The 27,562-nt window shown below is 43.4% G+C and overlaps 2 protein-coding genes across 3 annotated transcripts; one reads left to right on the top strand and one right to left on the bottom strand.

Moving 5' to 3' along the window:
* Nucleotides 1-4,082: 4,082 nt before the first annotated feature.
* Nucleotides 4,083-9,375, bottom strand: LOC110533722 (uncharacterized). 2 transcript variants are annotated; one of them, XM_090186440.1, is made up of 4 exons: nt 7,193-7,331; nt 6,391-6,901; nt 5,921-6,280; nt 4,083-5,681 (listed from the first exon to the last, which is right to left on the bottom strand). In XM_090186440.1, the coding sequence occupies exons 2-4, from the start codon at nt 6,791-6,793 to the stop codon at nt 5,098-5,100; spliced, it is 1,347 nt and encodes a 448-aa protein (XP_090042566.1). In that variant the 5' UTR covers nt 6,794-6,901; nt 7,193-7,331; the 3' UTR covers nt 4,083-5,097. The 2 variants fall into 2 exon arrangements, with proteins under 2 accessions (XP_090042566.1, XP_021473865.1); XM_021618190.3 differs by having other exon boundaries at nt 6,391-9,375.
* Nucleotides 9,376-11,386: 2,011 nt separating this feature from the next.
* si:ch211-284e13.4 (insulin receptor substrate 1-B) lies at nt 11,387-25,846 on the top strand. Its single transcript, XM_021618189.3, has 3 exons — nt 11,387-13,879; nt 15,573-18,866; nt 24,930-25,846. Exons 1-3 carry the CDS (start codon nt 13,519-13,521, stop codon nt 24,935-24,937), a joined length of 3,663 nt encoding a protein of 1,220 aa, XP_021473864.3. The 5' UTR covers nt 11,387-13,518; the 3' UTR covers nt 24,938-25,846.
* The last annotated feature ends 1,716 nt before the right edge of the window (nt 25,847-27,562 follow it).

Genomic DNA, 27,562 nt, shown 5'->3' with positions numbered 1-27,562 from the left:
TTAGTATTTATCCAGTATGCTTCCTCAAGGAGATCGCTTCCACTGCTATGTCAAAGATAAAACAAAAAATACTATAGTAAATACCACAGTAATGTCTGCAAAAACACTACAGTAAATACTTCAGTATACTGCAGTATGTAAAACATTACAGTAAATACTACAGTATACAACAAACTGCAAAAATACTACATTACTATAGTATGCACTACAGTTATTTTAATACAGGATTTATACTATAGTTAACTGTAAATACTACAGTAAGGTCTGCAAAACCACGACAGTGAATACTATAGTATTTATACCATAATATACTACAGTATTTTTTCCATATGGGATGGCACTTTCCATTTAAATAATGCAGTGGTATAAAGTACTTAAGTAAAAATACTTTGAAGTACTACTTAAGTCATTTGGGGGGTATCTGTACTCTACTATTTATAATTTTTCACAAGTTTTACTCCACTACATTCCTAAAGAAAATAATGTACTTTTTACTCCATGCACTTTCCATGACACCCAAAAGTTTCATTACATTTTGAATGCTTAGCAGGACAAGAAAAAATTCACACATTTATCAAGAGAACATCCATGGTCATCTCTACTGCCTCTGATTTTGGGGACTCACTTAACGCAAATGCTTAGTTTGTAAATGATGTCTGAGTGTTGGAGTGTGCCCCTGGCTATCCGTAAATTTAAAATACAAGAATGGTGCCCAGGGACGTCATGCACCCAAAATCTGAAGCCACAAACTACATGAGGATGGCTGGTGGGGTGGTCCGGAAGGGAGTTAGACCCCGTACTTAAGTTGGAGAATTTTGAATTTTTCAAACACATGAAAAAGCTTTATCCTGCAATCTAGAGCCATAATCATTATGCTTAATTCTATGTAAAAAAATATACTTATTTTTTCTGCATATCTGAGCTGTCTGTATCCTTTGTTGTCCTGGTGGTTATTTGTTTAAAGAAAAGATTGAAAGGAAGGCAAGTCTTATTCAGTACATTTAGATTTCGCTTGCTTTTCTAAATTCTACAGTGCATTCATAAGTTAAGACTCCTCGACTTTCCCCCCATTTTGTTTACATTACAGCCTTATTCTAAAATGCATTAAATTGTTTTGTTTTTTAACCTCATCAATCTACATACAATACCCAATAATGACAAAGCAAAAGTTTGATGTTTTTGGAAGTTTAAAAAAAATAAAAAACTGAAATATCACATTTACATAAGTATTCAGACCCTTTACTCAGTACTTTGTTGAAGCACATTTGGCAGCAATTACAGCCTCGAGTCTTCTTGGGTATGAGACTACAACCTTGGCACACCTGTATTTGGGGAGTTTCTCCCATTCTCCTCTGCAGATCCTCTCAAGCTCTGTCAGGTTGGATGGGGAGTGTCACTGCACAGCTATTTTCAGGTCTCCAGAGATGTTCGATAGAGTTCAAGTCCGGGCTCTGGCTGGGCCCCTCAAGGACATTCAGGGACTTGTCCCGAAGCCACTTGTGCATTGTATTGGCTGTGTTCTTAGGGTCATTGTCCTGTTGGAAGGTGAACCTTCACCCCAGTCTGAGGTCCTGAGCGCTCTGGAGCAGGTTTTCATCAAGGATCTCTCTGTATTTTGTTCCGTTCATCTTTCCCTCAATCCTGATGCTGCCACCACCATGCTTCACAGTTTCCTCCAGACGTGATGCTTGGCATTCAAGCCAAAGAGTTCAATTTTGGTTTCATCAGACCAGAGAATCTTGTTTCTCATGGTCCGAGAGTCTTTAGTTGCCTTTTGGCAAACACCATAAGGGCTGTTATGTGCCTTTTACTGAAGAGTGGTCTCCATCTGGCCACTCTACCATGAAGGCCTGATTGGTGGAGTGCTGCAGAGATGGTTGTCCTTCTGGAAGGTTCTCCCATCTCCACAGAGGAACTATGGAGGTCTGTCAGAGTGACCATCAGGTTCTTGGTAACCTCCCTGACCAAGGCCCTTCTCCCCCGATTGCTCAGTTTGGCCGGGCAGCCAGCTCTAGGAAGAGTCTTGGTGGTTCCAAATTTCTTCCATTTAAGAATGGAGGCCACTGTATTCTTGGGGACTTTCAATGCTGCAGAAATGTTTTGATACCCTTCCCCAGATCTGTGCCTCAACACAATCCTGTCTAGGAGCTATACAGACAATTCCTTCGGTCTCATGGCTTGTTTTTGCTCTGACATGCACTGTCAACAGTGGGAATTTATATAGACAGGTGTGTGCCTTTCCAAATCATCTCCAATCAATTTAATTTACCACAAGTGGACATCTCAAGAATGATCAATGGAAACAGGATGCACCGGAGCTCAATTTCGAGTCTCATAGCAAAAGTTCTGAATACTTATGTAAATAAGGTATTTCAGTTTTAATATTTAACACATTTGCCAAAATGACTAAAAACCTGTTTTCGCTTTGTCATTATGGGATATTGTGTGTAGATTGATGAGGAATTTTGTATTTATTTAATCAATTTTAGAATAAGGCTGTAACCTAACAAAATGTGGGAAAAGTCAAGGGGTCTGAATACTTTCCGAATGCACTGTACCACCTTGCTAACAGGCATGCAAGCTAAGATAGTTCGACAAACTAGCTACTCCAACTTGATTAATAGCCTGAATTGGCTTCTTGCTAGCTAGTTATGAGGTTAGGAGATTGGTAACCTATCTGGGCTAGCTAAAGCCAACTTCATAAAATTGGCTAGTAGTATTACAGAGGACAAGAAGTATTACAGAAAAACAAATGTAAATAAAAAATGTACAGGACAAATCTGAGGGGGCCTGTGTCCCGTCTGGTTTGCTTAATATAAGGAATTTGAAAGGATTTATACTTTTACTGTGGGTACTTAAGTATATTTCAGCAATAATATTTACTTTTGATACTTTAGTAAAAGTATTTGGTTTTAAGTTTACTTAAGTAGTATTTTACTGTGTGACTTTTCACTTTTACTTGAGTCATATTCTATTAAGCCACAGTATCTTTACTTTTACTTAAGTATGACAGTTGGATACTTTCTCCATCACAGAAAGAATGGCGATATTCCAAGGTGGATCAGTGGTGGCCGCTGACTGGCTGAATACCCGGGCCGTGAGGTGGTTGGAGTTGTCAACAAATCAGCATGACAGAAATACGATGCCAAGTTTTCGAACTACCGGCAGTTTCTTTGAGAATAATAATAACTTGTTATAATTTGTTCAAAACTGTTAAAACTATTCTTGTTCTCTCTCTCTCAAGTCAACTACTCACCACATTTTTTGCACTGCAGTGCTAGCTAGTTGTAGCTTATGCTTTCACTACTAGATTCATTATCTGATCCTTTGATTGGGTGGACAACACGTTGGAGGACGTCCTCTGGAACTTGTCATAATTACTGTGTAAGTCTATGGAAAGGGGTAAGAACTATGAGCCTCCTAGGTTTGTATTGAAGTCACTGTACCCAGAGGACGGAACCTATCTGTCCTCTGCCAACACCATGGTGCTACCCTAAAGAGTGCTGTTGAGGCTACCTTCATTGCAAAAGTGTTTTTATCAATTATTTGGTGACATTAATATATTTAGTATAGGTATGTCTAAAGAAAATAACTTTCAATGTTTTGCCATTTTTCCTCCTCTGAGGAGTCTCCACTGGTGGTGGTATAGCTGGATCCTATAATTCTCCTGACCTTAGATTAAAACTAGGGAGGAAACCTTTTCCATATACATGCTGAGGCATTTAGATCCTCAACTAAAGCTGAATCATTGAGGAACTCCCAGATCAGTACAGTAGATTGCAGTAATCCGGGTTTCCTAAAGTTGGTCCTGGGACCCCCCCATGGGTGCACATTTTGGTTTTTGCCCTAGCATTACACATTAAAATAACCAACTCATTATCAATCTTTGATTACTTGAATCAGCTGTGTAGTGATTGGGCAAAAAAACAAAATGTGCACCTGGAAGGGGGGTGGGGGGTGGGGGCAGGACAGAGTTTGGGAAATCCCGAAGAAATGTTTAAAGATCATGTTTCTGTATTGAAATCTGATTTGTTTTGACAGAATACATCTAGCATGAGATAATAAAGACAAAGGATACAAAATCTGTTTTGTGATGTATTAATATATAAACATGTCAATCTCCATGGGACTCCTTCATTACAGTAAAATAAGCGAGGCCATAGTACAAAACCAGTTGATTTCATGTGTCTGGGAATAGACTGTCATTTAACAGGATATTTCAAGCCCTACATTAGTCTACATCAATGATCCATCTCATCTCACCTTGAATGAACCGGACTAACAACTGTGCTCCACACAAAGTTCTGCCTCCTTTGACTCCAATTATTACTGTTCCTTCCAGTAAAACACAGGAATAATGTATTAACATTTACAGTAAGCTTTAAGACATAAGAGCTACACCATCGAGAGCATCCTGACTGGTTTGCATCACTGCCTGGTATGGCAACTGCTCAGCCTCTGACCACAAGGCACTACAGAGGGTAGTGCATACGACCCAGTACATCACTGGGGCCAAGCTTCCTGCCATCCAGGACCTCTATACCAGGCGGTGCCAGAGGAAGGCCCTAAAAATGGTCAGACTCCAACCACCCTAGTCATAGACTGTTCTCTCTGCTACCGCATGGCAAGCGGTACCAGAGAGCCAAGTCTAGGTCAAAAAGGCTTAACAGATTCTACCCCCAAACCATAAGACTCCAGAATAGCTAATCAAAGGTCTACCCCCCTCCCCCACTGCTGCTACTCTCTGCTTATTATCTATGCATAGTCACTCTACATACATATATACATATTACCTCGACTAACCTGTGCCCCCGCACATTGACTCTGTACCGGTACCCCCTGTATACAGCCTCGCTACTGTTATTTTACTGCTGCTCTTTAATTATTTTGTATTTTTAAACATTTTTTACTTAACACATTTTTCTTAACTGAATTGTTGGTTAAGGGCTTGCAAGTAAGCATTTCACTGTAAGGTATACCTGTTGTATTCAGTGCATGTAAAAATTTGATAATAGTAAATGTTTCCCCAGCTGCGTATATCCCCAGTGCATTTCTTGCTCTCTGTCTTTCCATCCTTTACAGTCCATCATGAAGGCCTTAACAGCCGAGCCCTCCCATTGAGTGAGTGCGTTGGTGAAAGCGCAGCCCCCCACAGTTTCGGAAAGTCTTGCCACACTGGCTGCAAGTGTAGGGCTTCTCTCCTGTGTGAATACGGAAGTGTCTTGTGAGAGCCCAAGAGTGACGGAAGCGTGCATTGCACACGGTGCAGGCATAAGGCCTCTCTCCAGTATGAATACGCTGATGGATCTTCAGATGCTCCATGCGGTTGAAGTCTCGACCACACAGGGAGCAGTGGTACGGGCTCCGCCCAGGGGGGTAGAGGTTGCGCTTGGGGAGCTTGTTCATGTCCTTCGGGTGAATAAGACTACGATGTCGCCGCAGCTCCTCAGACAGATGGAACTTCTCTCCACAGATCTTGCAGATGTGCTGTGCTGCAACCATGTTGTTCACGTCACCTGTCTGAGGGCTGTACATCTGGTGTGAGTGAGAGGTGGAAGCCCCAGCAGTCTCTCTGGGTGGGTACTGCTGTTGTTTACCAAAGCCTGCATGGAGACCTGTAGCTGAAGAAGACGATAGGATGTCCAAGTCTGGTATGTTTGGGGTGAAGATGGGAGAGTCCGCTTCAAAGTCAAAGAAGAGAAAATGAATTAACCATTAACCACTTGAAATTCTATCATCATCATCATCATCATCACTGACATGAGATCAAAACCAATTTACTACAGAACTACTTGGGCTGGGGTCCCAGACACAACTTAAGGCTAGTCCGGGACTAAACATTTTCTATTGAAATAGCTTTTTCAGTCCAGGACTAGGCTTAATTTGTATGCAGGAAACTGGTTCTTAGTGCAGGACTTACATAGAGAGTGGCTGGTGGAGGGAGTGAATGAGTCTGGGTCACTGAGTGGGAGCTGCAGTGCCGCTGGCCTCCAATCCTCCAGCAGCCTGGTTTGAGCCAAGGAGAGACCGTCTGGACAGTAGTCCTCTTCTCCCCCTCCAGTATTGGGACCACAGTTCCTACTGCTTCCCAGGTCTACAGACTCCACCTTCACCTCAACCAGACACTTCACAGCTGCATCCTTCATGGTACCGTCAGGGAAGGGATGGCCGTCAGCATGGGCTATTGATGTATCATGTCCCGTGGTTGGCTCTGTGCACGCTCTGTTAAAATCTTCATGGTTGTCTGAGTACATGTTTGAGACAACCTCTTCTTTAGTCCCTGTGAATAAATATTGACATAGATAACATGCATCATAGCTTTGCTGAAATAATAAGTTACAGAACATTTTAAATGTAAATCAATAGTAGTGAGTGACAGTCCCAACTTACCAGCTTCATCTTCCTGATTTAAAGTAAAAAAATCCGGTTTAATATCTTGAGTGCACACCCTACCATCCTCACGGATCTCACAAAACGACTCGTTAAGAAATGCAGGGTTATCAACAGCTTCGGATTCGAATTCTTCATACCTGTCCCCAACATTTGTTGTACCAAGAGACTGATTGGATTCAAGAACTCTGTGCTCTCCTTCGCTTCCTGATTTTATTTTATTTTGTGAGACGTTTAGAGAATTCAGCTGCTGATGAACCTGTTGGATTCTACTATTGGTGCTGTTTTTTTCCCCTATTATTGATTGTACTTGACGCTCCTCTCCTCGCGCTGCACATATTTCAAGTTCGGCTGCTTGCAAGCGAAACTTTAGGGACTTATTGTCCCGCAGCGTCTCGTGCATTTGATCCCGCACGTCCCTCAACACTTGGCCGACTAGTTTTGTAATCTCAACCACCGCGATCTCCACTGCTACTCCTAGTGCATTTTGAATAGTAGCAGTCAATTCATCCTGAAACGAGAAAGATAATTCCGCTACTAAAGCAGTGTTTGGAGGACTCACGTTTGCCGACATTTTCGTGTTACCCTCGTCAAATTCTGACCTCCGAAGTCATTACTTATGAAAAATACTGATGTCCAGAGATGTTTTCAAATCAGGTAAACAAGCTAACTAGTACCTAAGTGTGTTAGCTTGGCTAGTTACATAGGCCTGCATAATAAGCAGCTCTATCTGGCAGGGAGTGTACTCACTATAATCACTCCTTGCCTAAACGCTGTCCCTTCGCTTGTTCACTTTACTTACCTAGCGAGTAAAGCGTTTAGACTACACCTAACACTTAGTTTCACATTATTTTGTGACTATCATTTCAAGTTACGTTTAAATAATTATTGCACGCTTTCCATTTCGTATCTTTCCTCGACTCTAAGCGGAAGTTTCTTCCTGTTTGCGGTTAGGGCCAACCGGTGTCTGTACCTTCAAATTGTAGACTACAACAGCGATATCTTTCAAGAGTATAAATAATAGATCATGTAACTATAATTCGTTTAATAGAAACTCCGAATTTAGAATATACACGATCAATGTTATGTGTTTATCAAGTCATGTGAAAAACAAACGCAAATGTTAAACTCTGGGCTGAGTCTTACTTGGCCGTCTATTTCACATCAAATGGCCCTGTTCGAATACGTGTTCGCCAAATGCATCCTTCCTTCCTTCCCTGCTTGAAATGATGACTACTGGCAAATTAGTGAGTAAACCATTATTGTTTTGATCATTGTGGGGAAAGAGTTAAACAAATGAGGAATTAATGCCATTTTCAAGGGCGTATGATTTAAAAAAATACATATATACATAATGTCTAATCCTTTGTTAGCCACACAACAACACAGGTCATTTAGAGCTGACCACGGTGCTGGTCAAAGAGCCTATACAGAAACTGTTTTTCCAATAGAAATCCCCGAACATGCTTGTATGCGATGTCATGGCAACATGCTAGCTAAACTCAAGCACAGAAAGACGTCATTGGGCCTAATGGTTATGTTTTACTGAACTGTGCATCAAATCAAAGGCATTACTTCACTAAAAAGTTGTTTTTGATGAAAATTCAAACGTGTGGGTTTGTAACTAAGTTTTCAAGATATATAATTTTCTAAATACAGAAATACAACCAGTATGAAATACAGCCGACTCTATTTCTGTATTTAGAAAGTTAGATATCTTAAACTTGATTGCTGACATGCAAAACATTTTTGGAACAATATTAACAATGGACTAATGAAACAAATACCAAAAGATAGTTTTGGGATGGAATTTTCCTTTAAGACATTGACTCAAATCTAGATTGTGTCTTAGATTTCGAGACAATTTACAATTTAGGATACATTTTTCACTCCCATTGACTTCCTAAACCCCAGTCTGGTCTAGTAGAAAGAAGAGGAAGGGAAGTGCTACTAAGGTTCACAATAGTACATTTTGGTAGACAGAAGGTGCTCTTTGGTAAAAGGGGTGAATCGGTCATCAAAAAGAAAGGAGGACCAAGGCCCTCTTCATATAATGAATTAAAATGCCTTTATTTGTATAGAAACAAAGTTTTAAAAATCCGCCGCGTTTCAGCTGCATGCCCTTCGTCAGGGAGTACAAAGAAATAATACAATGTCCTCTTTTGAACAGCTTTTCCAATTAGCTCTAATTTGAAGAGGGAGTGGTTACAAAATTGATTGGACACACCTGGTAAGCAATACTATAAACATTAAAAAGTGAAATACTGTAGCTATGTTATCAAAACATTTAACTCCAAGCTAGAAGTATCAGAATGCCTAGAAAGGTAGTTCTAGCCTTAAATATGACTGGAAGAAGTGTCAAGAAAAAGAAAGCAATATATTCCATACTACACTAGAACACAGCAAACATTAACAACAACAGTCTAAACATAGCTGAGGGCAATTGAGCAAAATATCCACTAGATGACAGCAAATGGACCTATCACAACCCTACAGGAAGGATGAGAAATACATATCTTCATTTAAACCAGGGTACTTAGTGGCCTGTAGTTTGTAAATCCATATCTTCATTTAAACCAGGGTACTTAGTGGCCTGTAGTTTGTAAATCCATATCTTCATTTAAACCAGTGGACTTAGTGGCCTGTAGTTTGTAAATCCCCAAACTTTCCTTTTGGTTAAACTGTTTAAGACGGCCCTCTTTTCTAATAGAGGCTGGAATATGATCAATACCCATAGCTTGTAGGGAGGCAGGGTTGCCATGGTGTAAGGACTTGTAGTGCCTTGCCATGGGGCAGTCTTTATTGCCTATCCGTATGGCGTACTTGTGTTCCGCTAAGCAGTCTTGAAGGTGTCTCTTTGTCTGTCCAATGTAGAACACGTTGCACTGTGGACATTCCAATCTATAGATGACATGAGTGGTTTTGCAGTTAATGAAATGTGGCTCAGGGAAGACTTGGCGTAGTAGCGTATCACTTTGGAAGATTCCCCAATTATTTTTACGGATTTAAAAATATATATATATTTCACCTTTATTTAACCAGGTAGGCTAGTTGAGAACAAGTTCTCATTTACAACTGCGACCTGGCCAAGAAAAAGCATAGCAGTGTGAACAGACAACACAGAGTTACACATGGAGTAAACAATAAACAAGTCAATAACACAGTAGAAAAAAAGAGAGTCTATATACATTGTGTGCAAAAGGCATGAGGAGGTAGGCGAATAATTATAATTTTGCAGATTAACACTGGAGTGATAAATGATCAGATGGTCATGTACAGGTAGAGATACTGGTGTGCAAAAGAGCAGAAAAATAAATAAATATAAACAGTATGGGGATGAGGTAGGTAAAATTGGGTGGGCTATTTACCGATAGACTATGCACAGCTGCAGCGATCGGTTAGCTGCTCAGATAGCAGATGTTTGAAGTTGGTGAGGGAGATAAAAGTCTCCAACTTCAGCGATTTTTGCAATTCGTTCCAGTCACAGGCAGCAGAGAACTGGAACGAAAGGCGGCCAAATGAGGTGTTGGCTTTAGGGATGATCAGTGAGATACACCTGCTGGAGCGCGTGCTACGGGTGGGTGTTGCCATTGTGACCCGTGAACTGCGATAAGGCGGAGCTTTACCTAGCATGGACTTGTAGATGACCTGGAGCCAGTGGGTCTGGCGACGAATATGTAGCGAGGGCCAGCCGACTAGAGCATACAGGTCGCAGTGGTGGGTGGTATAAGGCGCTTTAGTAACAAAACAGATGGCACTGTGATAAACTGCATCCAGTTTGCTGAGTAGAGTATTGGAAGCTATTTTGTAGATGACATCGCCGAAGTCGAGGATCGGTAGGATAGTCAGTTTTACTAGGGTAAGTTTGGCGGCGTGAGTGAAGGAGGCTTTGTTGCGGAATAGAAAGCCGACTCTAGATTTGATTTTAGATTGGAGATGTTTGATATGAGTCTGGAAGGAGAGTTTACAGTCTAGCCAGACACCTTGGTACAAATCTGTTGTTCTGCCCCTGAACAGGCAGTTAACCCACTGTTCCTAGGCCGTCATTGATTATTTTAATGTTCTCTGCTTCAGTGCTGTATTTTGTAACAAAATACACTCTCTCTGATGTATCACGAGGCTCTCCCCTTCGCAACAAGTTCTCTCTGTCATGTAATCCAGCCCTTTTTTTAAACATTTTTTTTAAACCTTTATTTAACTAGGCAAGTCAGTTAAGAACAAATTCTTATTTTCAATGACGGCCTAGGAACAGTGGGTTAACTGCCTGTTCAGGGGCAGAACGACAGATTTGTACCTTGTCAGCTCGGGGGTTTGAACTTGCAACCTTCTGTCTTCAACCAGAAGGCCCTACGGACGATGGTGGAGACGGCACAATACATCACTGGGGGCGAGCGACCTGCCCTCCAGGACATCTACACCAGGCGGTGTCTGAGGAAGGCCCAAAAGATAGTCACCCGAGCCGCGGACTGTTCACTCGGTTACCATCTGGCAAGAGGTATCGGAGTATCGGGTCACAGACAAAAAGGCTCAGAGACAGCTCCTACCACCAGGCCATCAGACTGCTGGTAGGAGGCCATCAGACTAAACCTAGCTGTCTCTCTGCACAGACTATCTGCACCTTTGACCTGCACAGACTATTTACATCAAAGAGACTATCAGCACCTTAGAAATTATTTGCACTGACTACACACACACACACAACCCTTACACACAACCTTACACACAAACACCCATAAACACACACACACACAGTCAATGCTGCTATTCTATTCTATAATATTGATTCCACAACACACTTAATACACCACATTACCTAAAGTATGTGGACACTTGTTTGCCGAATGTCTCATTCCAAAATCATGGGTATTAATATGGATTTGGTCCCCCCTTTGATGCTATAACAGCTTCCCCTCTTGGGCGATTAGACATGGTATGCAGTCGGCGTTCCAATTCATCCCCAAGGTGTTTGATTGGGTTGAGGTCAGGGCTTTGTGCCGGCCAGTCAAGTTCTTCCACACCGATCTCAACAAACCACTTCTGTATGGACCTCGCTTTGTGCAAGGGGCATTGTCATGATGAAACAGGAAAGTGCCTTCCCCAAACTGTTGCCACAAAGTTGGACGCACAGAATCGTCTAGAATGTCATTGTATGCTGTAGCGTTAAGGTTTCCCCTCACTGGAACTAAAGGCCCTAGCTCGAGCCATTAAAAAACAGCCACAGACCATTCCTCCTCCTCCAAATTCATTGGGGCAGTTAGCGTTCTCCTGGCAGCCGCCAAACCCAGATTCGTCCATAGGACTGCTAGATGGTGAAGTGTGATTCATCACTCCAGAGAACGCATTTCCACTGCTCCAGAGTCCAATGGCAATGAGCTTTACACCACTCCAGCCGACGCTTGGCATTGCGCATGGTGATCTTAGGCATGTGTGCTACTCGGCCATGGAAACCCATTTCATGGAGCTCCCGACAAACAGCTATTGTGTTGATGTTGATTCCAGAGGCAGTTTGGAACTTGATAGTGAGTGTTGCAACCGAGGACAGGCAATTTATACGTGCTACGTGATTCAGCACTCTGCGGTCCCGCTCTGTGAGCTTATGTGGCCTACCGCTTCGCGGCTGAGCCGTTGTTGCTCCTAGACATTTCCACTTCATGATAACGGCACTTAACAGGGCAGCTCTAGTAGGGAAGAAATTTTAGGAACTGACTTGCTGGAAAGGTGGCATCCTATGACAATGCCACACTGAAAGTCACTGAGCTCTTCAGAACGGGCCATTCTACTGCCAATGTTTGTCTATGGAGATTGAATTGCTGTGTGCTCGATTTTATACACCTGTCAGCAACACCTGGGGCTGAAATTGCTGAATCCATTAACTTGAAGGGGTGTCCTCATACTTTTAGTTTATTTGTAAATAGTGTAAATAAAGCATTATTACTATGCAAACTACCTCTTCTATTACTTCATCTACTTGTTACTTTTGACTTGACTCTTTTGATTGTTATTGATGATTAATGTAATGTTTTGTTGAGGAAGATAGCACATAAGCATTTCGCTGCACCTTTATACCTGCTGTAAACTGTGTATGTGGTTTGAAAACTCTGTGGCAAGGTGCTGAGTAATTGACTGTGGCCTTGTCCGCAGATGTGGTGCTGAAGCGCTGACCACGGCGCTGTTCACAGTCATGGTGCTGAAGAGTTGACTGCAGCGCTGTTAACGGTGGTGGTGTTGAAAAGCTGACTGTGGCGCTGTTCACGGATGTGGTTGCTGAATCAGCATGAATCTTTTTGCTTTCAGCGCTGACCTCGGTGCTGTCCACGGTGCTGAATGTTTACTTATGCGCCCAAAAAGGAATACTGTTGGTATTGCCTGTAGCTTCTCCTGGGCAGATCAATGCAGTCTGCTTGATGTATAGCCCACAAAATGTTCACAAATATAAACCCATACAGGGAGTGACCAACGGGTGTCGCAAACGCTCTGATGAAAGCATGATTTGATAAATATGTCAATGCTCAGGAGAAGGGATTCCGCATTGAATAATTTAATAAAAAATGTTGGGATAGAAACTGAGTGATATGGCTAGCAAAAATATATTCCGTAGTTGACTGCTCTTATTTTCTCCTTCTGGCTAGTTAAGAGGTGCACTTCTGTAAGCACATAAATAGGCTAATTATAGGACTTAGCCTATTGGCTAACATATGGATATTTATTGATCAGTCCATCGATGGTGAAACATGCGATAACAGGCTATCACTGTGCAGTAGATGAACATGCATAGAGGCGCATCAATGTGAGAGTCCATGCAGAGTAGTAGGTCAGGCTACAGTAAATAGACTGAGTAGGAGTAGTCCTAGTACTCCAGCAAGCAGCATAGGTTGGCTATAGGGAGCAGTGTGCAGACGTCGCTCGCCGCATGTGCACGCCTGTGTGTGCACGCAGACGAGGGAAAAAGCTGATTTGATATAAATAGCACATGTTCAAATTAGCTCGCTTATTCCGGGCACGCACGTTTAATGCTTCACTCTATGGATAATATGAGAAGGAGAAGAGGAATGTGGCTATAATTAATGAATCGTCTGCTCGTTTTAGTGGGGAGATTTTAAGCAAGCAAAACAAGAGACCTGTCTAGTAATGGAGAACCATGCAGCAGAGCTGCTACAACAGCAGCAGAGCTACGAGGACGTTCGGAAAAGCGGGTATCTCCGTAAGCAGAAATCTATGCACCGGCGATTTTTCGTTTTGAGGGAAGCCTCGGAAGAGGGCCCTGCCCGTCTAGAATATTATGAGAACGAGAAGAAATTCCGAAGCAAGTCACCTGTCCCGAAAAAAGCGCTGAATCTGGAGACTTGCTTCAACATCAACAAGCGGGCGGATTCCAAGAACAAGCACATGATAGTGATGTATACCCGCGGGGAGAGCTTTGCCATTGCAGCAGACAGTGAGGATGTCCAGAATGAATGGTACCAGGCCATGCTGGACCTTCAGTGGAAATGTAAGTCATACAAGGGTTTACTATGCCCAATATTCTCCTTGCACATTTAGTCTGCATTGGCCAGTGTTGGTCCAGCTAGCAATTCTGGATTGACATCAATTACACATTCAGATCTGTAACGCGATAACATGTTTTTAATTTTTTTATTGCCCATCACACGTGCGATGCTCTTTGTAGAAATTTGGCGTATGTTACCTTAAATACAGGATATTGCTATTATAAATATTACATACAGGCCTATCCAATGAACAGTTGCATATCAGTTCAAGAGAGGTGGTGGACCACTGCATGCGGTGTGTCTGAGCAGTAGCTTATCTGAATCATTTATTGGTATATTAACCAATATTTTTTTGTCATTTTCATTTTGCTGCATGTTAGCCTACACAATTATTGCAACGTGCATGAACCAATAGGATTTTTTCTTCGTATTCGCGACCAAATAGGCTGCAGCACAACATCGTTCAAAGCGTTTACTGCAGAGGACGCAGCCATGCACCCGAGTGCTCTCTGTTTTTGTTTTTCTACACGTCCCTCTGCATGTCGTGCGCATAACCTACATTTCTGTGCTATGGCGTTGCCTGGCAGGGAGGAAATCCGCAGCGTCTGCGTGCTTTCATTGGAAAACTGGTTTCTATCGGTTTCCCTCGTGTTTAGGTTGTTATGCTGTAACACTAACCCCAACCCTGCTATCGTTTCAGTAGTAATGTGGAATCAATAATCTTAATAATGATTGTAATAATGTGGCTATATTTTATTGCATATGATTTGTATTATTTCTTCTTTATTTTACACCTCTGGTTATGGTATTTTTATAATTTTTAAATAGGCCAATGTCATTAATGTCTATAGACTACAGCTTTTACACAAATTAAACAGTAGACCTAGGAATAGATGTGGGTTTCTTCAGGGGAGCAATAATGTTGCTAAATGAAACACATCTGGAGTTACAATGCGATGGTCAGTATTTTATATTTACATTTGACATTTTAGTAATTTAGCTGTCTCTTCTTACTCGAGCCATTTGGGTTAAGTACCTTGCTCAAGGGCACATCGAAATATTTTTCAGCTAGTGGGCTCAGGGATTCGAACCAGCAACCTTTCGGTTACTGGCCCAAGGCTCTTAACCGCTAGGCTACCTTTTGTAATAATCTGTAGTTACAGAGTATTTACATGTTGTAGGTTATAAAGATTGATCATTTTCATGATTATTAACAGTCTTTATTGTACCAACCCAATAATATTTTTTTATAGAAATAGTGTTGAAGAACGGCCTTATTCACACAATATCAAATGTCAATCCACCACACGCTCTAAACCATCATGCAGCAGGATGGGCTTTTGTTACATGAGTGTTTTTGTTCAATGAATGTTTATTATGAATGCATTCATGAAACAGAACCTGCATGGATGAATGATGAGGCTCGTCACATATTTAACCAGTCAGAGTTCAGTGTCTAAATGTGCTGATTGTGCTACAACTGACGGTCACTCTAACCTTGATAATATATGAATATTGTATACAATATTTTTGTCTCCTGACTGTCAACTCTCGTCTTGTGCTACCCCATGATTCCTCCGAATATTGTCAATTCTATTTCCAACATTTGTCTGGCTTTCTCTGTCTCTATATCTATTTGCATAGTTTTCTGTCTTGTTGTTTATAGAGATGTGTCTTCATCCTGATTTTCTGCAGGTAAAAACCCAGAGGACTGTGGTAGTGGTGGAGAGTGTGGACTCCCCTCTCCTCCAGGCCCCACCTTCAAGGAGGTGTGGCAGGTCAAGGTGTGGCCTAAAGGGCTTGGCCAGGCCCGAAATCTAGTGGGCATCCACCGTCTGTGCCTGACCGACAAGACGGTCAACTTTGTCAAGCTCAACTCTGACGTGGCCGCCGTGGTCCTACAACTGATGAACGTGCGTCGCTGCGGCCACTCGGAGAACTTCTTCTTCATCGAGGTGGGCCGCTCGGCCATGACGGGGCCTGGGGAGTTCTGGATGCAGGTGGAGGACTCGGTGGTGGCCCAGAACATGCATGAGACCCTGCTGGAGGCCATGAAGGCACTGAGTGAGGAGTTCCGCCAGCGCAGTAAGTCTCAGTCTGTGGGTGCTACAGGCGGCGGGGGCACCGCCTCCAACCCCATCAGTGTCCCCACCCGCCGCCACCACCCCAATCTGCCCCCCAGCCAGGTGGGCTTTGGCAGACGAGCCCGGACTGAGACCCCTGGAGCAGGTGGGGCCAACTGCACCAGCACTTCACCAACGCCACGCCACGGGTTCCCCAGGGCACGCACAGCCAGCATCGGGGGAAGGACGGAGGAGGGTGGAGGTGGAGCCAGAGGGGCATGGGCAAGCTCCAGTCCCAGCCTGAACGGATCTTGTTCCACTACACCCACCCTGAGACCTAAGCCCACCAGAGCTCCAACCCCAGCTAAGATCACTCTCAGCCTGGCCCGCTACACCCCCAACCCAGCCACCTCCCCAGCCCCAAGCCTTTCCTCCAGCTCTGGTCATGGCTCAGAGTGTGGACTAGTCGGAGGGGCAATGGGAGGTGTAGCGATCTGTTCTTACACCCGCGTCCCTCAGAGAGTATCTGTGTCGGGTTCCCCTAGTGACTATGGCTCCTCAGACGAGTATGGCTCCAGCCCTGGAGAGCACTCCCTACTGGTCCCCAGTCTACCTGGAGGGTCCAATGGTGGAATGGGACACCATGCTCATGTAGAGGGCTCTTCCAGCTACATAGTGATGGGCCAGAGAGAGAGCCTCCCTGGGTCCCATCAGCGTCCTCAGGGCCGCAGGATGCTGCGGCGCTCCTCCAGCAGGGAGTGTGAGGCAGAGCGCAGACTCCTCAGCAAGAGGGCCTCCCTGCCCCTGACTGCCCACGAATGCCTGGCCCCTCGTAGGAAGGAGGAAGAGGAGGATACGAACCAAGAGTACGCCGTCATGTCACGGAGTGTTAGCAGGGACGCCTTTGTGTCACGGCGGCGCGGATCAGGAGGCTTCGCAGCAGGGGGCTTGGAAGCAGGGTCCGTCGTTGGGGAGACCCAGGTGAGGGTTGATGTGGTCCGAGGAGAGGCGGGAGGAGGAGGAGGGGGACCAGTGGACAGTGGCTACATGTCCATGTTACCTGGAGTGACGGCTCCTCCTTTTTCCCTCTCCCTGTCTGTGGCCGTGTCTGACGTCAGCGCCAAGCCTGGGGCTGATGATGAGTACATGGCCATGACCCCCAACAGCAGCGTGTCCCCCCCCCAACACATCAGTCTGCCTGTCTCAGAGGGCTACATGGTCATGTCCCCCAACAGCAGCTGCTCCCCAGACATGCATGGAATGGCCATATGGGGGAGCCGGGGCAGCATGGAGAGCCGGGCTGGCAGTGACTACATGAACATGTCTCCTATCAGTATCCGCTCGGCTTGCAGCACACCCCCCTCGCAACCTGAACAGAACCCGCTACAACACAAGATGGTCTACTCCTACTTCTCTCTGCCACGATCCTACAAACACACGCTCTCCACACGCTTTGAGGATGACTTGGATCAAGGGAAAAGGAAGGAGGGGGGTCATAGTGACCAAGACAGTGCTGGAAATCGGGGTGGACAAGTGGGCTACAGCAAGAGGGACACAGCCACAGTTGGCCCTGCAGGAGGCTGTCAACTCTCCCTCTCCTCTTCCTCCTTCTCTTCCAGCTCAGCTAGCAGTGAGAGCCTGGAGGATCGGCCCATGTCAGTGGCAGCTGGGGGAGGGCTACGACTAACAAGAACAGGGCCAGGGTTCAGGAACGGGGGAGCACGCTCTAAGGATGGATCCTATCAGCAGAAACGTGTATCGCATGGCCCAGGGGGCCAGCAGAGGAAGCCTCGTCCCCTCAGTGTGTCTGTGGACATGTCTAAAGCTAACACCTTGCCCAGGGTTAAGGAGAACCTCTTCCCCACAGAGCCTCAGAGCCCTGGGGAGTATGTCAGCATAGTGTTCAGGGGTGGTGACGTGGGGGGTAGGAGAGGGGGCCAGTGGGGGCCAGAGCACGGACTGTCAGTGACCCATGGAACCCAGAGGCCCCGTCACCGTCCAGCCCTCTGCCACCGTGGCTCCACCAACCTCCCCCGCAGCTTCTCTGCACCGCTGGCCACCTCCGCTGCCTTGGCTGCCTCTACTGAGTACGTCAACATGGATTTGGGGTTGGGAAACTCCCCTTGCCCATCCACTGGGACCCCTGTTAAATCACCTTTTTGCCCACCCCCAGCTATTGGCCCCAAGCCCCCAGTTGTGGCCCGTAATAGGCCCTCTGCTAGGGCAGCAGAGGGCATTGTAGGTGGGCATAGGGCTGCAGTGCCAACAGACTTACCCACTTCATATACAAACTACACAGAGATGGCCTTCAGCATAGTTTCAGAGCCTAACCCTGCAGCGCCCGCCATGCATGCTGCCCAAGCTTCATCAATGGAGCAGGAATCAGGCTTGGACTTCCCCTCAGCAAGGTCCTACTCATCTCCTGACCAGAACCAGAGCAGCAGGCTGGCCAGAGACAGGGTTGGCAGGGGCGACCAACTGGGACGGAGACGCCACCGCTCTGAGACATTCATCATTACTCCTCCCCCTCTCCCCCTCCAGCTGTCCTCCTCAGGCTCCTTGTTCTTGGATAGTGCCCAAGCAGCAGCACCTCATCGACAAGGAGGACTAGAGAGGGGTTCACCATGGGAGAATGCCCAGTCAGATGCAGTCGCATCCCAGGCTTCGTCCTCTGGGTCTGCTAAACAAGGCCTTAACTACATTGATCTGGACCTGGCCTTTAATAAGGACAGCTCTCAGAATGAACTGGAGGGGGGAGCCACTGCCCCCCATAACATCTTCGCTCCAGTCCACAATGGGGCTGGTGGGGGAGTCATGATGGGAGACATTACTGGTTTGGGGAACAATCCTGGCTACGCCAGTATTGATTTCTTCAAATCAGAGGAGCGGAGGGCACTTCACCAGAGCAGCAGGAAAGATGGAAAAGGTAAAGTTACTCAACACCTGTTCTCTCTCTGTGTTATCACTCAAACACACACTAATGGGTATGTTAGTCATTTATTTTACCAAAAAGAGGGTGTCTTGTCCTGCTCCTTAAATCTGCTCCTGCATTCATCCCAGTCATCAGCAACAGAGCATTGTGGTACATTGTCTGACATCAATGTGTGCGTAAATACAATGATAATTTAATATGGTCAATAAAAAAATATATATACAGTACCAGTCAAAAGTTTAGACACATCTACTCATTCTAGGATTTCTTTATTTTGACTATTTTCTACATTGTAGAATAATAGTGAAGGTATCAAAACTATGAAATAACAAATGGAATTATGTAGTAACCAAAAAAGTTTTGAACAAATCCAAAAATATTTTATATTAGATTCTTCAAAGTAGCCACCCTTTGCCTTGATGACAGCTTTACACACTCTTGGCATTCTGTTATGACGCTGGGTGTCAGAGAAAGTGTTACCGAAATCTTTGTTATGGAGTAAATTTCTTGCACACAAATCAAATTGTACACATGCACTGTGAAATGCTTCTTTACTTCCTTACAAGCCCTTAACCAACAATGCAGGTTTAAGAAAAATAACAGTTAAGAAAAGATTTACTAAATAAATTGAAGTAAAGAAATGTATACAAAAATGTGCAGGGTTGAGGCTCAGAGTTGAGGTGTTGGCTGGCATCCTTACTTAAAATGACTTCTGCCTCCCTTGAGTTGAAAAACAATCTTATATCACCATCAGAGTTTGCAAGGGCAAAGTCATTTTTATACAGAGGGAAGCATGCAACACAAATACTCCTTTCTCAAATAAACCATGTCACCTTTTTGTCCTTCTCTGAGCAGCCTGGTCTCCTAGAATACACGTAACATAGTAAACTTAAATCCGTGACACTCAAATTAGTATGATATGTTACATTTGATATGGTCACATAACACAGATGGTTACTTAAGGAAAAATCTAAAGTGGATTGGATAGGTGGGCGTATAACGCAAATGTCTACCAACCCAAAGGTTGTGTTCAAATCTCATCGTGGATAACTTTAGCATTTTAGCTAATTAGCAACTTTGCAACTAATTAGCATGTTAGCTAACCCTTCCCCTTACCTTAACCCTTTTAACTAACCCTTCCCCTAACCCTAACTTTAACCCCTTTAATCTAACTCCTAAACTTAACCCTAACCCCTAACCCATAGCCTAGGTAACATTAGCCAGCTAGCTAGAATTTGTAACATATGATACATTTTGCATATTCGTAACATATAATACAAATTGTAATTCGTAACATATCATATGAAATGGGTGATGGACATTCACAAAGTAACACATATCATATGAATTGTAACATAGCATTAAATGGAGAGTCACAGATTTATGTACATAATAATATGAAATGCTATGAGATCAGGATGTTCTAGACAATGGATTGTGCTGGCTTATGAAAGCTAAAATGTAGCCCAATGATGGCTGGATAAATAATGGCTTCCATTGTATAGGGGTTGCAGTAGATCGGAGTGGCACTGGCACCCAACTATTATGTAAAATTATTAGCATTAATAGCCTAAGAACACAGCAGATGCTGTGTGTGGTAAACTAGCACTGTTTTAGTTTATACAACCTGATAAAGGCCTACCCTAGCCCCACCACCTCTGGATTACACTGGTATTTAATTGGGTAGAGAGAGAAATACACACAATATTTACATCCCCCTTAATTCTACCCAAATACAGTTAATGAATTCTTAATTCTGGAGTACACACATAAAAAAAGTTTGACTGTTTGTTTCGTTGTAACCTTTACCCTCTTAGCTGTTTTACATGATGATTGCCTTTATAAATGCTATTGTTACTGTCGCAAGGACACCCTTTTCTAGAGTGTTTACTGCTGGTCTAATTAATGACTACTTCTCAGGTCAAGGAGACCCTTTAGGGTAAGCCGTGTTTAAAGAACTGTGGAATACAGGTTAGGTTACATGATATCCTCCTTTAGAACCGGATGACTGAAGTTGAACCATAAACTATGACATGTCTGGTGGTCAGCAGGCTGTGTGTAAAACCATGTCATCCCCTGGGCCCTGACCAGTGTCAGTGGTCTTCATTACCTGTGGTAGAGATTGTTTGCTGTCAGCGTACAGTGGAGCAAAAAAGTATTTAGTCAGCCACCAATTGTGCAAGTTCTCCCACTTAAAAAGATGAGAGAGGCCTATAATTTTCATCATAGGTACACTTCAACTATGACAGACAAAATTAGGAAGAAAAATCCAGAAAATCACATTGTAGGATTTTTAATGAATTTATTTGCAAATTATGGTGGAAAATAAGTATTTGGTCAATAACAAAAATGTATCTCAATACTTTGCTATATACCCTTTGTTGGCAATGACAGAGGTCAAACGTTTTCTGTAAGTCTTCACAAGGTTTTCACACACTGTTGCTGGTATTTTGGCCCATTCCTCCATGCAGATCTCCTCTAGAGCAGTGATGTTTTGGGGCTGTTGCTGGGCAACACGGACTTTCAACTCCCTCCGAAGATTTTCTATGGGGTTGAGATCTGGAGACTGGCTAGGCCACTCCAGGACCTTGAAATGCTTCTTACGAAGCCACTCCTTTGTTGCCCGGGCGGTGTGTTTGGGATCATTGTCATGCTGAAAGACCCAGCCACGTTTAATCTTCAATGCCCTTGCTGATGGAAGGAGGTTTTCACTCAAAATTTCACTATACATGGACCCATTCATTCTTTCCTTTACACGGATCAGTCGTCCTGGTCCCTTTGCAGAAAAACAGCCCCAAAGCATGATGTTTCCACCCCCATGCTTCACAGTTGGTATGGTGTTCTTTGGATGCAACTCTGCATTCTTTATCCTCCAAACACGACGAGTTGAGTTTTTACCAAAAAGTTATATTTTGGTTTCATCTGACCATATGACATTCTCCCAATCTTCTTCTGGATCATCCAAATGCGCTCTAGCAAACTTCAGACGGGCTTGGACATGTACTGGCTTAAGCAGGGGGACACGTCTGGCACTGCAGGATTTGAGTCCCTGGCAGCGTAGTGTGTTACTGATGGTAGGCTTTGTTACATTGGTCACAGCTCTCTGCAGGTCATTCACTAGGTCCCCCCCGTGTGGTTCTGGGATTTTTGCTCACCATTCTTGTGATCATTTTGACTCCATGGGGTGAGATCTTGCGTGGAGCCCCAGATCGAGGGGGATTATCAGTGGTCTTGTATGTCTTCCATTTCCTAATAATTGCTCCCACAGTTGATTTCTTCAAACCAAGCTACTTACCTATTGCAGATTCAGTCTTCCCAGCCTGCTGCAGGTCTACAATTTTGTTTCTGGTGTCCTTTGACAGCTCTTTGGTCTTGGCCATAGTAGAGTTTGGAGTGTGACTGTTTGAGGTTTTGGACAGGTGTCTTTTATACTGATAACAAGTTCAAACAGGTGCCATTAATACAGGTAATGAGTGGAGGACAGGGGAGCCTCTTAAAGAAGAAGTTACAGGTCTGTGAGAGCCAGAAATCTTGCTTGTTTGTAGGTGACCAAATACTTATTTTCCACCATAATTTGCAAATAAATTCATAAAAAATCCTACAATGTGATTTTCTGGATTTTTTTTCTCATTTCGTCTGTCATAATTGAAGTGTACCTATGATGAAAATTACAGGCTCTCTCATCTTTTTAAGTGGGAGAACTTGCACAATTGGTGGCTGACTAAATACTTGTTTTGCCCCGCTGTATGTCTAATAATGACTCCTGAGCCCTGTGTCAGCAGCATGTGCAGTATGTTACAGAGCCTGGAGAAAGGAGGCAGGTATTTTTGGTTCTTTGATTTTCCTTACGTCAAAGGAAGTCCTATTCGCTTCGTTTCCTTAGTAATGCCACTGAAAGTGTTGTTGTTTTTATCCTGATCCTTCTGCCCCCACCCACCCTTGCCAAATTGCCCTGTTCCACCCAGGCTGTTTTCACCTTCACAACCTATTTTCACACTCTCTTCTTCATCTCCTCCTTGTTATGAAGCCATTTCATCAACCCCAATGTGCTTAACCTTTAGTGTGTGATTAAACAGCCCACACAGCTCTTGTGTGGTAACAACAATCACCAAACATAAAGTGGCTACTCCTCTCAGTGCAACATTCAACACTCAGCCAGCCAAATACACTTGATCTATGGATCCTTGTTTTCACCCTAAAGCTTTCAGCCATGTCTGATGTGCAACTTGGATTCCGGTCTGTGAGAAGAAGTGTTGAGCTGTCTGCCAGGCTGAGGGTTGTATAACTGTCTGCCAGGCTGAGGGTTGTATAGCTGTCTGCCAGGCTGAGGGTTGTATAATGAGAGTCTCTCATTTTCACAAGTGGGCGTTCAGAGAGCGAAGCTAATTGATTTGTCTGCTGGTAATGAGCCATTTCACATGGGTGGAGGTGGAGGGGCCAGGACTGTCGCCAGGTGTTTGTGTTAATGTGTGGGTGTCTTGTTGTCTTTTGGCTTTCACATGGCAAATACCGTAAGATGTTGTGTTTGTATATTTTATAGAGATGGATTCCAGAGTGCATGATCCATTGACTGGAGGTGTTTTTTTAAGCCTGCATTGGAATAGAGGATGATGCAGGAGACGAGAGAGGGTTATGGATTGTCATTGACATTTTCTTTACTGCCGTCAAATGGAGATATGAATAGTTGGGGCTGAATGATTTGTATTTAGTTGTGGATGTTGAAATATTGAATTATGGCAACAGAATGCAGATGATTTTGTAGTGGACATGAGTTGGACATGGTCACTTGTTTAGGTAGCTATGCCTGCAAACTTCAAAACCAGTGTCTGCCCTTGAGCCAACAGGGAATTTCCTCTTGGTCTAATGGTCTAAGATGTTGGTTGCTCCTGTTGGAGACCTGGGTTCATATCCCGCGTGTTGCACTTTGTAATCAAAAGGAATTAGAGAGAGAAGAGTGCTGAGAACTCTTGAGGAGTGTGGTAAGAAGGAAAGAGAAGTCCTTATTTCAGCTCTTTACACAAGTGCTTGTGTTGAGAGTTTCCAGCGCGGACTGAGGGAACTGCAGGAGCATTAACTGTAACAGTGGAGGAGACAGATGTGGCTGGTGGGCAGAACAGAGCAGAATCCCTCTGATCTGAGGATTGTGGATGTGGACTGTGGATTCATGAAGTATTTTTGTCTGTGCTTCTTGTGCTGTAGATGAGTAGTGAGTGACCGTAGGCTACCCTGTTTAAAAACGGTTTCTTCAGACTCTACAAATATTTTGTTATTTTAAAAATGTATAATTATTTGATTTGATCACATTATAACGGGTCTGCTGTTGTTATTTTGTTGACTCATATCTAGTGTAGCAGGAGTGGAATGTGTTGTGTTGTTGCCACCACTGAAACACTTCCCCAGCATGCCAAGCGCCCCTTGTTTTGTGTTTGGGTTTAGTGTTTACTCCCCTTTGCCCTGTTTGGCTCCAATCCTCATCCCCAAGCTGGTTGCTCCCAAGCAGAACCCTGATATCCTTCTGTGTCGTTCTACTTACTCTATAGTGATGCCCACAAACATCCACTTCAACACTTCCATGAGAGATCATTCGTCACAGTGGCCCTGTGACGATTCTCTTTTCTTCCTGAATGTTCTATTGTGCTGTGTGCAATTTGTGTGTTAACTAAACCTGCTTTACTTCAGTGATACACTCACAGATGTAATGTTAATTTATCTTTCAAAACCCATACTTTTGTAATGCTAAATCCAAAACAGAAATGTAATTTATTTGTTGCGGCTTTCAAAAATGTCACATAATGAAATGGGTGGGGGATTCCGTATAGCTCACTCTCAGACTGAAAAATATTCTAGTGGCATTGTTAAATGACCTGTGTACAGACAGCGAGGAAGACAAGAAAAACGTTCTATTGATTGACATTACAGTTACAGCCATATGTGAGCGAGATGGAGAAAGAGATTTTCCCATTAGGCTACGAAGGTGTACATCTTAGATCCAGACCTCTCCTTTTGGGTTTTGTTATGATTTGTTTGTTAACATCTACATTTCCTCTTTTCTTTCAGAATGTTAATGATCCATCTTCATCTGGACATGGCTCCTGGCGTTGAGCAGCACTGTCCTAACTAACCATGGTGGGATTGGTTGACCTTTCTCACTGGAAGAGGAGTAAGAGAGGTGAAGGCAAACCCATCAAATCATCATTAACTCTTTGTCATCCTGTCCAGTTGTTGCTATCCAATACTAATGTGTGCCAAAAGACTACTGGTCCAAACCAACACAACAGGGTTCGCTGAGGTAGAAGAATATAGCCAATCAAGATTACATTTGTTTGTTTTTTTCCTTAACATAATCTTATGGAAATTGTTATACAAATGTGAAATGGTAGAAAGGTACATACTAAAAAGTATATAGTATACATATGTTGATGAAAGCTACATAAATAAATACATCTATATATATATTATACTTTTTAAAAAGTGCCTAATGTTTTGTTTGTAGACATTTTTACACAGGGAATCTGGAACTGGTCTGTGAGAGGGAAAAGTATGTTTATGTCTCAAATGTCATTTTGTGTTAAGAATATTGTAAATATGTTGAAAATGACAGGAAACAGAGTTTTAGTTATATAGTAAGCATAATCAAACTGCCTTACTGTGTTTGAACTGTGCTAAAAGAATAGCCTCTTTACTTTATGCTGTGCCTCACTCTTCAGCCACAATGAACGCTCTCGTTTCCTCTCCTGCCTGAACCCTACCAGTACCAGCTGGAGCTAAGCCAAAAACCAGCGCTGTATAATGCCAACCACACACACACATTTGAATAGTCATCCGTGTGGTTCAGCTGAGTAGGTGAGGTTGATAGTCTTCACATTTACTGCTGTGACATTTACTACTTGTGTTTGCCAGAATATTATGACACTAACAGGCTGAGAACGGTATTGAATGTGTGATCAATGTGATTAAAGAATGCTGTGCGTGCAGGTGCGAGAGAAAGAGCATGATTACAGTGGTGCTGGAGATCAGTTATTGAAGATATTTCCAGACCACGTTATGGCCTCCCACAATGATCAACAGGGTCATTGTTATTTATGGAATAATAATATTAATTTCTTTCCCACATGCTTTATAACCACAGTGACTGAAAATCGTATCACACACACATCCCCTGTAGCCTGGTCCGAGATCTGTTTGTTCTTTCTTGCCAACTCAAGACAGCACAAACAGATCAGGCACCAGGCTACGTCCTCTGTGCATCCGAAAAAGACACTCAAGTGCCTGGCTGCCTGTGTTATTTGGTGTCCACACACTAACGGTTACCCTCACTCATTTTCACTAAGTCCCCCCTTCCCTTATATCCCACTTCCCTTTCCGTACCAGTTAGATATTCTTGCAGAAAAAAACAAGTGGTATTTTTGATGTGGTGATTCAGTTTTATGAAATCCCTTTAACCATTTGAACATAGCCCATTACTGCCAGTATCTTGTGCTTTAATGCAGAGAACTTTAGTGCCAAAATCCTGTATTACATAGGCTGTGTTCACACAGGAAGCCCAATTCTAATCTATTTTTCAGTAATTGGTATTTAGACCAATCAGATCAACTATGAAAAAAATCTGATGTGAAAAGATCTTATGTAATCGGTCGAAAGACCAATTAGTGGAAAAAACATCAGTATTGGGCTACCTGTGTAAACACAGCCATAGATCAATGGATTACTCATACTTCACTATGGTAGACTTACTCTGTTTTTGATCTTAAGTTTGTCTCACCATACAGGCCAATGGCATTGCTTGATGTGACTTTTATAATATACCTTTCTTTTTTATTCTCTTAAAATGATTATTATTAATTGGGGATTTCCATTCATGAGCTTCTCTTACCTCATAATCATGTCTAAAGAATTTGAACAGACGTGACAGTTGGTCTTAAATCCCCAAGGTCGTCTGAGAAGGTCCCCTACGTTTTGGTTCACTTAACTACCGTGGCCAAGGCCAAGTCCAGTTAAGAGTCTTTCGGTTGGACTGGGTATCATTAGACCATCTTTTAATGCCTTATTATTTTCAATATTAACTCTCACATAATACCACACAGCAGCTGTATAAAGGCGCTTTGCATTCTAGAATAACCAGAAGTTTGACAAGTCTGAAGATTCTTAGTTTGGTGAACTGCAGAGACGTGTACAAAGTGATGTAGAAATGAGACATACAGTACCTGTCAAAAGTTTGGACACACCTACTCATTCATTTTTTTTTTTACCATTTTCTACATTGTAGAATAATAGTGAAGACATCAAAACTATGAAATAACTTATAGGAAATCATTTAGTAACCAAAAAAGTGTTAAACAAATCAAAATATCTTACATTTGAGATTCTTCAAAGTAGCCACCCTTTGCCTTGATGAACGCTTTGCACAATCTTGGCATTCTCTCAACCAGCTTCATGAGGTAGTCACCTGGATTGCTTTTCCAACAGTCTTGAAGGAGTTGCCACATATTCTGAGCAGTTGTTGGCTGCTTTTCCTTCCCTCTGCGGTCAAACTCATCCCAAACCATCTCAATTGGGTTGAGGTCGGGTGACTGTGGAGGCCAGGTCATCTGATGCAGCACTCCATCACTCTCCTTGGTCAAATAGCCCTTACACAGCCTGTAGGTGTGTTTTAGATCATTGTCCTGTTGAAAACAAATTATAGTCCCACT

This window comes from Oncorhynchus mykiss, chromosome 10 (assembly GCF_057628025.1).
Source record: "Oncorhynchus mykiss isolate SJ-2025 chromosome 10, ASM5762802v1, whole genome shotgun sequence".
Taxonomy (NCBI): Eukaryota; Metazoa; Chordata; class Actinopteri; order Salmoniformes; family Salmonidae; genus Oncorhynchus; species Oncorhynchus mykiss.
This window is presented reverse-complemented; position numbering and strand designations above follow the sequence as displayed.